The sequence below is a fragment of the Nematolebias whitei genome, chromosome 23, assembly GCF_014905685.2.
Source record: "Nematolebias whitei isolate Nwh7 chromosome 23, NemWhi1, whole genome shotgun sequence".
NCBI lineage: Eukaryota > Metazoa > Chordata > Actinopteri > Cyprinodontiformes > Rivulidae > Nematolebias > Nematolebias whitei.
Genome location: NC_056520.1, coordinates 4,082,440 through 4,096,632, shown reverse-complemented (window position 1 = coordinate 4,096,632; position 14,193 = coordinate 4,082,440). Strand labels below are relative to the sequence as shown.

Below are 14,193 nucleotides of genomic sequence, written 5' to 3'. Positions count from 1 at the left end.
TATCACAGATTTTAGTTGATTTTATCACAGATTTTAGTTGATTTTATCACAGATTTGAGTTGATTTTATCACAGATTTTAGTTGATTGTATCATTGATTTTAGTTGATTTTATCACAGATTTTAGTTGATTGTATCATTGACTTTAGTTGATTTTATCACAGATTTTAGTTGATTGTATCATTGATTTTAGTTGATTTTATCACAGATTTTAGTTGATTCTATCATTGATTTTAGTTGCACTCTGTATCACTTTGAGATTTTTGTTAATGAAAAGTGCGTTACAAATTAAATTCATTATTATTATTATTATTATTTGTCCCGAAAGAAAAAGCACGTTGGAGTTGCAACTCGGAGAAGAGACGTGGCATCATCTGTGTTTTTATCCGTCTTGTTGTCCATCGGGATGGAGCCTCTTCCACCGTCGATGTGTACAAACAAACAAATACACAAAAAGTACATAAACGGCAACTCCAAGAATAAGTCGGCCGACCAAACACTGATGTGCAACTGAGCCAGTTCTGGACCGTCACAAACAGAAATCTTTGCTTCTCTGTAATCTTCAGCTTCGAGGATAAAAAGGGGGAAGTTATGGAGCTAGCAGAAAGGTTTCATTTGTTTGTAATCTGCACGACACATCGGTATCTCTTCATGCATTTATCTACGTAAGAACTAACAGTGGATACAATGACAGGAAAAACGGTATTCCTTTAAAGAATATATAAAACTAAATAAAACTTTCAAAATGTCTCTATAGCTCAATGCTCCCATTATGTCCTTACAGCCGGTGGCATGATGGCTGCTAACTGAAGAGAGGCCTAAAAATGACACCAGTGAAAGCTTCGAGGGCGCACCAAAACGACCGTCGAAGAGCCGAACGACGACCACAAAAAAATGCACCTGCACGGGCCATGTTTGATCTTTTGATCAGATCAGCTGTTTGTGCCAGATACTTTTTTTTTAATGGGATTCAAGCAGAAATACCAAACCACCGAAGAAAATCAAGAAGACAGATGGTTTGTGGGGGGGTGAAGGAAGCCATTTATGTAAGACGAGAGAAACCATCTTTAGACAGAGGAGGAGGTCTCAGATTTCAACTTTCACAAACTTAGAATGCAGCTTTAGGCCTGATACTAGGGCTGCACCGATTGCGGTTTTCTGACTTATCACCAATTTGTAAAAAGTCTGACCTGCTGATTCCAGTTTGGTTTTATTAGCAACACAGTCAGGTGTTATAAAGTCACAATGCACCTTCAAATTTCTAATCTTATTTTATTGAAAAACACCCTCGAACAACATCCTAGAAACAATACAAACTTGTTTTAACTGGCCATGAGGTAGTGCTCTGCAATGTAATTTAAGTTCAGACAATTGTTGTTGAAACTAAAAATAAAGCATAAAAAAAAATCGGTAAAATCGATTTCTCATGCAAGTATCGGCCGATTTCCCAAAATTAAGGAAATCGATGCACCCCTACCTGATACCCAGTCATTTCCACACCTATCAGGAATTTCATCCATGTGACCAGAGTGGCCCATCTGTGAGTCAGACTAAAAGATTCTAACGAACTAAGAGTCGACTCGCCGAGTAGTCGATTCTACAACATATCACATTTAAAAATTTCGCATTGACTAGTCGCAGTCACCACCGCCCGTCCCGCTGTTTGGAGCTGTCATTTCTAACCCGGGCCCACACCCGGCCCGAGCCAAAATAAGGTGCTGGATGGGCGGGGCGGGCTTTTGATTGCGTCAGCGGATGCGCGGCTGACAATCCAATTTGGATCACGACCAGCCGCTCACAGCCGTTTGACCACGCGCTGACCGGCCGGTTAAAAGAGATACAGGAAAGTCCAGATGGATGACTAACAGTGACCCAACTGCGGCTTAACCGGACCCAGCCGATGCGTCAGCGGACGCACATGGCCAACGACCATTAACTATCGGCATAATATTATAATGAAGTGGATTCCACCACCGCCCTCCCCGTTGTTTATTTTAGTTTTACTTTATTTAATCCACAGTGGGATCCCACCTAGGCCTGTCACCATAACAAATTTTGCTGGGCGATTAATTGTTTCAGAAATTATTGCGATAAACGATAATATTGTTTGAAATTTTACAATAATTCATTGTCAAATTTTAGAAGAAATTTTGATTTGTTTGGAGTGTAGTACCTTTTTTTAAACACCTATTGGCAGTATAAGACTGCTTGAACCAAAGGATGGATAGTTGAGCAGCGTGTCGCTTTAAGAAAAATGGGAGGGAGGGCCCTTGACGTGACATGGACTGACATGGTGGACGTTCGGTGATTTAAGCTCTTTAGCATAGCATTTTTCACACAAAGCTTTTAATGATAAATAAAAAAGTCAGTAAACAAGTTTTCAGCTTCTTTTTGCAGAGACAAAACTTTTTATACGAAGGCACGGGTTTCAACTGTGAATTTTGGAGCTTCGACAAGGTCGGCCTGTTAGCTTAGCTCGTAGCTTAGCTTCTCAGCTTAGCCGCTTTTAACGATACAAAAACGCGATTTTGTAAAGTCAAAACTGATTTTAAAGAGAAAGCAACCTTTATTGTGAGGATTAATGGGGCAAGCTACGTATGTATCTAGCTTAGCTCGGCTTCATAACTCAAACCTTGGATGTGAAGCGAAACGTCTTCAGTTACAAATAAAGTCCAGTTGTTTTTGTCTTGAACTTTTTTGAATTCCTGCTAAACTGCGCTAACAATTTTTGCCTTAGTTGGTTAAAATGTCTTATTGAAATTGTGGGTACTTTACTATACAAGTTTATTTCCGCTGCTCCCTTTTACTCAAGGGTTGCCAGAGCGAGCAAACCCGCATGAAAGATTTGGCAATTGTTTTACGCCGGATGCACTTCCTGGGCTCGAACCTGCAACCTCAGAATTACAAGACAGCAACACTGACCACCTTTACAAAATACTTGCTGAAATTGTATTTTCCTCAGAATAATAAAACACATTTTATAAGGAGGAAAAAAGTGTTTACAGTAGTCCCTCGCTACTTCACGGTTCGACTTTCCCGGATTCGCTCTTTCGCGGTTTTTCAAAGTAAGAGATGAACACGACACACAACTGGCCGATTGATGGATGAGCCACACAGGTGGCATGGATTGTTTATTTTAAATGAATAATTTTAAATGCTTTAGCCCACAAGTGCAGGGAGAAGCTCCCTCTGCAGCCTGTCATGATCTCTGCTCTCGCCACCTGCTGCTCTCTGCCACGCCCACATTTCTCCTCCGGCTGAAGCAGCTTTGTGAAGGGTTAACCCTTTGCTGTCCGGATGCACCGATCGACTTTTGTCTTCCAACTTAAAATTCAAAGTATGTCACATCGTAAACATCACAAAAAAGTTATTTTTTAAATATTTTAGAACTTCTATGTTCGGATGTTTCAGTGCAATCGACCAAGAAGTATATTTCTGCTCCGTGCTGCGACGGCATGAAGTTAACCCTTTGATGTCCTGCTGCGCTTCTCTTCTCTACAATTAAAATTTAAATACTGTAATAAACAATAAACAATTGTTTATTTAAAATATTACAGTATTTACATTTAAATTGTTTACACAGAAGGACGGAGATTGGGAGTGAAACTTGTACTATATCCCTACTTCACGGTTTCTCACTTATCACGGGGGGGGTCCCCTAAACCCCGTGATAAACGAGGGACTACCATACACCAAGGAATTCAGAACAACGATAATGTTTCTGTCTCCCTGGTTTGAACGTTTTGGCGGCGTTTCAAAGAGGCCCCCTCGAGGGGGGGGGAGCAGAAGCCTGGCCACGTTTGCTGTGTGATGCTTCACCTCGGGGCTCAACGAATCAAAGCACCACCCGCGGCCCACCGGAGATGCTCCCGCACAACAAACACCGCTCCCCGTGTGAAACAGGCTCCCTCCAAATGTCAGGGACTGCCCTCAGGTTAACGCTCCCTGTGAGCGAGAGGAAACAGCTCTGTCTTGTAGCGCTTCAGTACGTGTTGGGCATGAGTTTCAGCTGCTACCTCACCAAACTTTAGCTCAAAATCTGTAAAACTGACCAAGTTGTAGCCTCATGTGTTGGCTAAAGCTGATGACCTGGGGTGGGCATTTTATATTTGGCTTACTTAGCGGTAGATGTATGGTTACTGTTTTATTTAATGGAATTTTAATTGCAACAATGGTCAGTCAGGTCATCTGGACAGTTTCTTTTTTGTGGAAAGACGTTTCGCCCTCTATCCGGAGGGCTTCATCAGTCTGAGGAGTGCCAAGTAAACCGTTTTCCCCACAAAGTAGTAAACTCCTTTAGTGGACCAACCAGTTTGTTGATGATTAGATGGTTTCTGGGGTCTGTCCTGTCCCTCGTCGACTCCTCCCACAAGCCAAAGTGGTTCAAGACAGCAAAGTTGCAATTTATCTTTAGTTTTAATTGCAATTTGTCCACGGGTTAATTAGATATTTTGCTAAAGGGGTCAAGATGGTGTAGAGGCAGGGCAGGGCAGGGCAGTCATTGCACAACTCGTGGTGTCTCTGAGCAGCACACCGTATCCCCATGTTAAGGATGATACTCGGCTACTACTGCAGCCACCTTTAGCTTAATGTTGGTAAAACCAGTAGAATTATGGGCATTTTTGTGTTTTGAAGTGGGTTCACTCCAAACTTTAACCATCTGTAACTTAAGACCAATTGATTACTCTTTGAAAGCTTCATCCAGTCTTTCATGAGATATTTTGCTAACAGACATTAGTTGAATTCACTTGTTAATGGCAAAGTTGTAAAAGCAGACAAAGCTAGAACCGTTAGCGCTCAACAGTACGTGTTGAGGATAAGTCTCGGCTACTACCACACCAAATTTAAGCTCAATATTTTTAAAACCGACGCAATTAAAGCCATTTTTGTGTCAGTCTACAAGCTGTGGCGGCCATCTTGAAATGGATTTGACTCCTAAAGTTAATGAGCTGTACATGTGCAGCCACTGACATCAAAGTTCATGCTCAATAATCCAATAATTCAGTCGGTTCATCTGGACGGGTTCTTTCGTTTATTTTTTATTGAGACGTTTCATCCTTCATCCAAAGGACTTCATCAGTCTGAGGAGCCACAACAAACTCAGTCCCACGAGCAACACACTCACATAGTGGGCCAACCAGTTTGCTGGTGATAAGATGGTTATGGATAAGAGAGGCTATGGCTGCCTCAGAGGAGTCGACAGGGGAGAGGGAAGGCCCCAGAAACCATCTTATCACCAGCAAACTGGTTGTCCCACTATGTGAGTGTGTTGCTCGTGGGACTGAGTTTGTTGTGACTCCTCAGACTGATGAAGTCCTTTGGATGAAGGACGAAGCATCTAAACAAAAAAAGAAATCGCCCAGATGACCGTACAGCCATTGACTACGTGCTGAGAGTTTTGTTTTAATCAGTCCAGTAGTTCATGAGATATTTTGCTAACAGTACAAAAATCACATCAGTGCTAGCTTAAACTAACCCTCTCTGTGGGTAGAGACGTCAACTCGCACCGAGAAAAGAGCTAATGTCAAAGGAGGAGGGGGGAGTCCTCAACCAGAGTGGCTGAAAACTCAAGACTGTAACTAGAGACGTTGAATTTCTTGTGAAAAATGCAGGAGTGAATGATTCTTTGTGAAACCAGCTGAAAAAGTTCAATCGCTAAGAGGCGAGTTCAACTTGAACAGCTGACATTCGCAGAGAGCAGGAAAATAAAAGTGGGAACCAGCAGGAAAACTGCAGCAACGTGTAGAAAAAGCTGAATAGAGCAGAAACGAGCAGAATTGGCTAAAACAGGAGGCGAGCGGCTGATTCAAATACCGGATTTTTCGCAGTATAAGTCACAGTTTTTTTGCATAAATTAGAATGACAGTGACTTATACAGCGAAGCGACACATTTATGTTTTTTCCCCAAATTTATAACCCGATTATCTGACAAGTTCATTCTGACATGGAAAATATTGAACACTAGTGTAACGGTACACGTGAGTGTACTGAACTGTTTCGGTACGGCGCGTTGGTCCACGTGCGTACCGTTTCGGTTATTTTTTCACTCATTAAATTTTATTAACGAGAGACTGCGCGCGGCGGAACTAAAGTTCCCACGCGTGTTTCGGCACGGCGCTGTTATCTTGCAGCACGCGCAGCATTAGCATTCTAGCATCTCGTTGCGGTCTCCTGTTGGGAACATTACGGTTTTCTTGTTAAAAGACAAGTGAACAAATCCAAATCTGTGTCGACGTCGTTTCACGGAGACTGGATCTGCAGCAGCAACACGTCGAACTTGTTGACGCTCTTGAAACGACATCATCCGAACGTGAACGTAGTTTGGTTCAAAGACCGACAACAGCAGCGTTTAAACAACCTTCATCAGGTAATTCAGTTCGGTCCAGAGCAATAACACAAGTGTAGCAGTTTTTAAAGCTCTGGATATACGTCCAAATGTTGATGCACCGGCATTAAAGTTCTTGAGCCCCGCTAAGACTTCCCATCACGTCAACACTTCAGCCAAAAAGTTGTAGCAGCACTTTATGAAAAAGCTAAAACTGCTAGTCAACAAGCCCGACCCCAGATTTAAAGCCCTGCCGCACCGATGATGAGCGAGACGATATTCAACCACCTCATATGATGACCGTGCAAGAAGAGGTGTTGTATTATTGTGATCCAATTAACTGTTTGAATTTAAAATTATAATCTTACTAATAACTCCATTTTTAATCGCCGTGTTGTTTGCAGTCTGAGGATGACAGCAGCTTCAACAGTCTTCTTAATCCACCAGATCACCTCCAGTTAAGAAGTCTGTAATCACTGAACTTGTTTACTTGGCGTATTTTCAAAATAAACATTTTGTAAGTCTTTATTTTGGCCTTTTTTGTACCGAAAATTAACCGAAGCGAGCCCACCTTGAAACCGAACCGAAATGTGATTTTAGCGTACCGTTACACCCCTATTGAACACTACCATTTTCAGCCACTAGAGGGCCTTTGACTAATATGGCAAGCCCAGTGTCTCATTAATAGGTAAAAGTGGCTATTAATGAGACACTTGGCTTGCCATACCAAGCCACCTTCATCTCGCTCCGGAACTCCTGGAGCAAACGTCAAATCAGCTGCATTTCTCCGCGCCGCCCAGGCGAAATGCAGCTGATTTGACCATTGAAGTGCATTTTTTAAGGAAAAGTTCAACTGAGACACACCTTCGATATAATTTCGAGCAAACAAACAATTGTTTTTAAGTGTTTATCTTGTTAAAGTCCTGTGCAGCCAATCGATTTTTGCCACAACACCGGTCCATGTCAGACCCATGTCAGGGTTGTCAGCGGTGACGCATAATAGATGCGACTTACACGGCAAAGCGGCAAATTTATGTTTTTCTTTCCCCACTTTATTAGACATATTTGGACTGATGCGACTTATACGATGGTGCCACGTGTACGGCGGAACGTACGGTAAATATTTCTTACGGCTGCTCCCTTCTTCAGGGGTCACCACAGCGAACTACCTCACATGAAGACCTGGTGATTGTTTTTACGCTTGATGTCCTTCCAACCGCAGACCACCGAGCTACCACAGCCCTCTGTGTGGAGCTGCCATCTAGGGTGCCCTAGGGGGGTGTTGGTGCCTTGCTCAAAAGGCCCAGAGTGGGGAAAATGAGGGTGGAGGCAGATGGGGGCATTTCATCTTTCCCACACACATTTTCATGTCGTTGGTCCGGGGAGTTGAACCAGCAACCTTCCAAGCACAGGCCCACCTTCTCTAGCCTCCGTGCCACCACTCCCCCCACCCAGGAGAGAGGCTGAATTTAACAGAAAGGAGCATAAAAGGTTGAAACTGGCAAATAAAATAAAGTGAAGCAAAGAAAAGCGGCAAAAATCAGCAGAAAAACTCCTCAAAAGTAGCTGAAAAGCAGAAAAAGGCTGGAAAAAAAGAATAACCTGGAACTAGTAGAGCGAAGCTCAAAGTAGCAGATAAATAGCTGAAAGAAGCAGAACGCAGCTGAAGCTAAACAAAAGCTAAAACAAGCCGTTTCAAACGGCACCAAGGGCGTGGAGAGCTCTATTCATTTTCGATGAGAAAAACACGGCCGAAAAGGCTAAACGTTTCAAAAAGTTTAAAATGCACCGACACCAAAAGTCACAGCAGAAACGTCCTGAACGAGCCGAACGTTTTGACACGAACCGTTAAAAACGGAACAAAAATTACTGAACGAGTTACGAGCTGAAAAATGAATGGAAGAAAAACGGCTCTCAATGGTGAGAATGATTCACCGCAGCCACTACCACACCAGGCGTGAGCTAAAAGTCTGTAAAACTGACCAAGTCACAGGCCTCCTTCTGTTTGGTGAGGATGATCAGCTGTGGCGGCCATCTTGAATTGGGTTTACTCCTAAAGGTAATCTGTTGTACTTAGGTCCGAACCCAAAAAACCCCGACATTTTTAATTAAGCTTTGACTGCTTATATAGTTATTAATGGTTGGCAGACGAGCGCTGCTGAAAGATCGGAGCTGAGGGGGTGTTGGTCCTTTCATGGCCGTCAAAGCGCATTAAACCCCTGCTTCTGCATTATTCACGCACGGACCATGCTCTGACATGTCTGCTTTGGGATCTCACCAGTTTGAGTGCAGCGTCTGAACGTCCATTTGGGCGACGCTCTTCCAGGCAGCACCGTCTGAACTTTATTTTAGCACTTTCAAGGCCGGTCAGCTCGCTGTCAAATAGCTGTGTGCGGCTGGTGGTTTTATGGCAGGCCACGTTGCCATATAATTGGATTATATGGCAATCCATGTTGCTATATAATTGGATCGTCAGCCACGTGCGTCTGCTGACGCAATCAAAAGCCCGACACCAACCCATTATTATGGCCCGGCCCAAATTGGGTTCATGCCGGGCTCCGGGCCCGGGTTAGCAATGACAGCTCTAATTCACACCCATCTACTCACTACAGACTCATGTTCAGGCTGCTGTTTAATATACCACATTATTTTACATTATTAGTGTTTAGCGTATATCTTATTGTATAATCTTAGATCCTTGTATACCGTCTCTTTTTATACTTTAGCTATTTTTGGGTGTAACTGGGACCTTGAGTACACAGTTTCGTTCCACCTCGTGTACCACGTGATGCGAATGACAATAAAGAACCTTGATATCCATCCAGCGATTACGCCCTGAGGGATTCATTCAAATCCATCAAGGCGTCCATAAGAGATTTTGCTAACAGACAAACAACAGAGGTAAAAACATGAACGCCCGCCTTTTGACGATGATAAAGAAACACCATAAGCTAAAAGGCTGAGGGATTATATAATCAGGCAGATGGTCTTGTCGAATCCCCCACACACCTCCCTCCGTGTGCCTCTCCCCCAGTTGGGTGAATGGAGGCCATCTGGGATTGGCCGGTTCTTCTGTGAATGGAGAGAAAACCATTCAGCACCACGGACAGCTCCACCGTGGAGCCTGACGCTGCCCCCGTTTCCAAACGCATCGCTACACCCAAACCGGACACACGGTTTTCAGGAGAGGCCCCTGCGCGAGAGCAGACCTACATAAGGAGCCAGGTAGAAGAAGAAAAAAAAAAAGACTTCCGGCACATTAGGCAGGGAAACCACCTCTTGACTTTAATGAAACGGCTCTCCATGTGGAGTAGAGTGGCCACGGTGAACACCTGTCGGACTGCGACAACACACACACACAGGGAGGGGGTGGGGGCTCCATGACTTGTTTGCAGAAGCCATCAACCTGATTGTAAAGGCAGTGATATAAAGCAGGACTGGGGTAATTCCAAGCGCCTCATGGAGGCAATCGACTGTGAATTATGAGCTAAAAATGTTTTTTTTAAGCCAATAGAATTAAAGAAGTTAAACAACGACTGAATGCGGTAACAAAAGTTCATCTTTCTGTTCTTATCGGTACATTTTGTTGATTTTCGCTCCCTGGCCATCACCTAAACTCAATTCACATTTAAACCCTAATCCCAATCCAAAAGTAAGGTTCCATCGAATTAAGACCAAACTCTGGTGCAGTGCCCACGAGAACTTCCAGTCCTGACAAGGCAGTGATTACAGTACACAATACTTCGCGGTTCGACTTTCGCGGGTTTTCAACGCAAGACTGTACTCGACACACGATTGTCGACTTTAACATTACTCACGTGATTGGGACGGTACGGGATAGAAAGTTAATGGGAGCGGACGGGAGCGAGAACCAACCAGTAGGACAAAAAAAATAAAAAAATACTTCGGAGAGGTGCCGCCATTTTGTAGTTTTTTTCTTTCAATAAGCCTATACTGTAACGCAAGTCAAAAGAACTACACGGTCCAGAAGCCAACAGTGCTTCTGGCCTCTGCTTCCTGCTGAAACTGAAAGAACATTAAGTGAGTACCCATATAAAATGTTGCAGTACTGTACAGTACATATACGTACGTTGTTAAAATTATGTAGCTTAAAGAGTTTAGAACATTGCAAGAGTGTGGGAAGGGTTTATAAAGCCTTAATGTAGCGTCCCTACTTCATGGATTTTCACCAGTCGCGGGGGTGTCTGGAACGTAAACCCCGCGTTAACCGAGTACCAAAAAGGTCCTAAAAAGGTGTACCACATACCAGTACTCACTCACACAAGTCTGTATTTCTACTCTTATTGGGACTTCCATTCATTTCTGCCATCTAAAGCCAATTTAAACTGCTGCGCATTAGCTTTTAGCGAATCCGCTAATCCAAAAATGAGGTACCACCCAATAAGAACCGGACTCTGGTCCCTATAAAGACTACTGGTTCTGGCAACGTAGGTACCAGAAAAGGTGCTACAATAGTTAAATGAATAAAAAAAAAACTATGTAGGCATCCTTATTAGGATGTCCACAGCAGGACAGGACAGTTGTGGACAACTATGACACGTGTCTGCTGTTCAACGTGACAATGACAAAGACAAAAGAACCGGTGGTGGAGGACCAGGACAAGGGGTCAGTGTGGACATGGAGGAGCAGAAGTACTTGGGAAGAGTCTCTCTTGAAAAGAAGTCTTCGTGACTCAGTGAGACTTCTTCTTTCAGCTGCTCCCTTCTTCAGGGGTCGCCACAGTGAACTAACTCGCACGAAGAACTGGAAATTGTTTTTACGCCGACTTCCCTTTCTGAAAGAACCACAGACCACTGAGCTACCACAGCCCTCTGTGTGGAGCGGGAGCACATGGTGGGGGTTAAGGGCTTTGAAGAATGGGGCAAATGAGGGTGGAGGCAGGTGTGAGTGTTTCACCTTTCCCACCCATATTTTCATGTCGGTTTAGGGAGTTGAACTGGCGACCTTCTGATCAAAGGGACCACCTTCTCTTACCTCTGCACCACCACTCCCCCCTAGTGACTCAATGAGACTAAAGGCTGAATGAAACAAAAAGATCAAACTTTAGGTCAAAAATGTGGAAATGACCTTTAAGAAGGGCCAGAGTCGGCTTATTTTCCCTTAGCCCCCAACGAACAAGAGCCCGTCATATCAAGACTGGGCTTTGGTACCCATCAGGACTACTGGTCCGAAAAAAGTATGGGATTACAGCAGTCTCTTGCTACTTCGCGGTTCAGACTTTCACGGTCTTTCAACGATTGTCAACTTTAATATAACTCACGTGATTGAGACGGTATGGGATTAAAAGTTAATGAAACCGCCGTTTTGTAGTTTTCTTTCCATAAGCCTACACTGTAACGCCAGTCAAAAGAACTACACTACCCAGAAGCCAACAGTGCTTCTGGACGCTGAAGCAGTACTGTACAGTAATACGTATGTTGTTAAAATGACGTAGGCTTAAGAGTTTAAAACATTACAAGAGTGTGGGAAGGGTTTATAAAGCCTTGAATATATATAAAACTAAAATAAATATAACATTTCTACGTTGTGGTTTTTCCACCTATGGGGGGGGGGGGGGGGGGTCTGGAACGTAACCCTCGCAATAATCGAGGGACTACTGTGTACCAGAAAAGGCTCTAACAATTCGTAGAACAATCGTAGACAGTAGAACGCCCTACTTTTATACTTTTAAGGGCGTTCTATCATTCTTGTCCACAGGACAGGACAGTTGTGGACAACCGTGTTGACAGCTCAACGTGAAAAAGACACGGTGGTGTGGATCTGAGGAGGACCAGGGGTCAGTGTGGACATGGAGGAGTAGAAGGATTCGGGGAGAACAAACTGGACCGGTTCAAGAAGGTGGTCATGAAACGCACGAAGGGCCAGAGTCAGCTTTACTTTCTATGGGATCCAACAGATGAGATATGGACCATGTCCTGGTCCCTACGAGGACTAAGGGTCCTAAATAGGTGGGGTGGATTTTACCAGGAAAAACCCTAAATGGGGGGCTGAGATGGGGTAGAGGTAGGGCAGCCAACTTGGGACCAGAAAGTCGCGGTTCGACTTCCAGCTATTCCCACATGGCGTCTCTGAGCAAGACACCAAATCCCCAATTGCTCCCCAGGCGTTCAATAGTTGCCCACTGCTCCACCTGGGTGCACCCCAGGTGCAATGGGTTAGAATCAGTCTTGTCATTGTATGGCGTGCGACGTATAGTACTTGTACTACCGTGCACACACTCGGGGCCTTCGTGTGCACGTTAGCATGGGGCCTAAACAGAGAGGAGATGAATGAACATGAGGCCCTGAGCCGGGAGTCTCCTTGGATCTGTCACCCGTCTCCATGGCGACAGGACCAAAACTGGCATCTATCCTGGGCCCAAATCAACAGATGGCCACCACTCCCCCCCCCCCCCCCCCTCCCCCCTCCCCCCTACCTTGCACTGCTCCATGCACGTCCTCACTGAATATTCCCCCGGCTCGTATTTCAGCGTGAGGAGCTCGAAGTCGTCGTACTTCTCCTGCGCGTGCTGGTCGTAGCGCCGGTACGCCTCCACGCAGTCGCTGCATCGCGCGGCGGCGTCGCCCCGCGCGAGCGCGTCCAGGCTGCAGTTCAGGTTGTCCGGGCTCGTGGAGCCGCGGAACAGGTCCAGCAGGGAGTAGGAGTCACAGAAGGCCAGGCGCAGGTCGCTCATGTTGCCCGCGGCGCGCGCCGTCCCCTCCTCGCGCTCGGAGACGCCCGCGCACAGGTCGTCCGCATCCACGAAGGCGAAGCAGTCGCCGGGCGCGCTGTCCCGCCGCTCGCGCGGGCAAGTTTCGAGGCGCCACAAATGTTTGGTAGAGTTTCCTAGAAAAGCAGCGCGCGGGCTGCCCGGGAGGCCGCCGCGCGCCGGGGGGGTCTGCGGGGAGCTGAGGTGGGAGGACGCGAACTGGTCCGGGGTTCGGGCCAGCGTGGCCTCGGCGCAGAACCACAGGAGATCAGAGAGGAGGACGGTGAGGAACAGGAGGGATGCCAAGGACAGTCGCCATCTCTGCGCCCTCTCGGAGTCGGTGAATGGCTTTTGGTGGTCGCGGGGGGGCTCTAGCCAGATTTGGAAGCCGTCGTCATCTTCTTGCTGCCAACACGTCCCAGCACCCCTGGTCATATTTTGGGAACCGGCCGACTCCACCGTGGGGGCTCCTCTGCCGCAACAGTCATGGACGTGGGGAGCCGAGTGCGTTGTCCTCCCCCCGAGAAGAGTGGAGTGGGTCGTCCCGGCGTGCCGTCGCGTTCAGCGGCGACTCCCATCAAAGTGAGCCGGCTGGGAAATCAGACGCTGCCGCCCGCGGGCCGCATCCTCCATGGCCGCGCGGTGAAGCCTCCCCGCTCCTCTGCGTCGCCTCCGCTCCGTTTTTAGAAACACTCACCGACGCGCTTACGTTTTCCCCGGCCTCGGTCGCGCGCGGACAAGGGCGCTACCGTCGTCCAACATGGCGAAGGAGGCTGCCTTTAGTGTTGGCGGTCGGGCCCCGCGGCCTGTCACACACGTACTTTTAGTTCTTTCGCCTTTTTTTTTTTTTTCAAGCCCTCGCCGTCTTCATCTCCCGTGGTCAGGTTGCCGCCATGTTCGCCCAGAGACGGTGTGTGTGTGTTAGCAGGAGTCCGCGCGGTAAGCTAGCGATGACGTACGGCGGCATTTCCTGTTTGATGTTTCAAAATAAAACCACCAGAAGCATCTTTAGTGTGCAACAAAGTCCATGGTGGATGGCGGTGGCCCTGAGGTGTAAATGAACAACATTTGAAAAAACAGAATCACGTTTGAAAAAACAAAACTACATTTGGTTAAACAGAATTACATTAAGTCAAAGTGGAAGTGACCAAAGCAGATGTG

The 14,193-nt window shown here is 46.0% G+C and overlaps 1 protein-coding gene across 1 annotated transcript in view; it reads right to left on the bottom strand.

The window, feature by feature from the left end:
- The window catches only part of LOC119428631 (transmembrane protein FAM155A), a 46,747-nt gene extending 32,799 nt beyond the window's left edge, over nucleotides 1-13,948 (bottom strand). Inside the window, exon 1 of the mRNA XM_037696298.1 lies at nucleotides 12,760-13,948. Coding sequence (XP_037552226.1) covers nucleotides 12,760-13,467 — 708 coding nt within the window. The 5' untranslated portion in view covers nucleotides 13,468-13,948. The remainder of the gene's footprint in view (nucleotides 1-12,759) is intronic.
- Nucleotides 13,949-14,193: the final 245 nt, after the last annotated feature.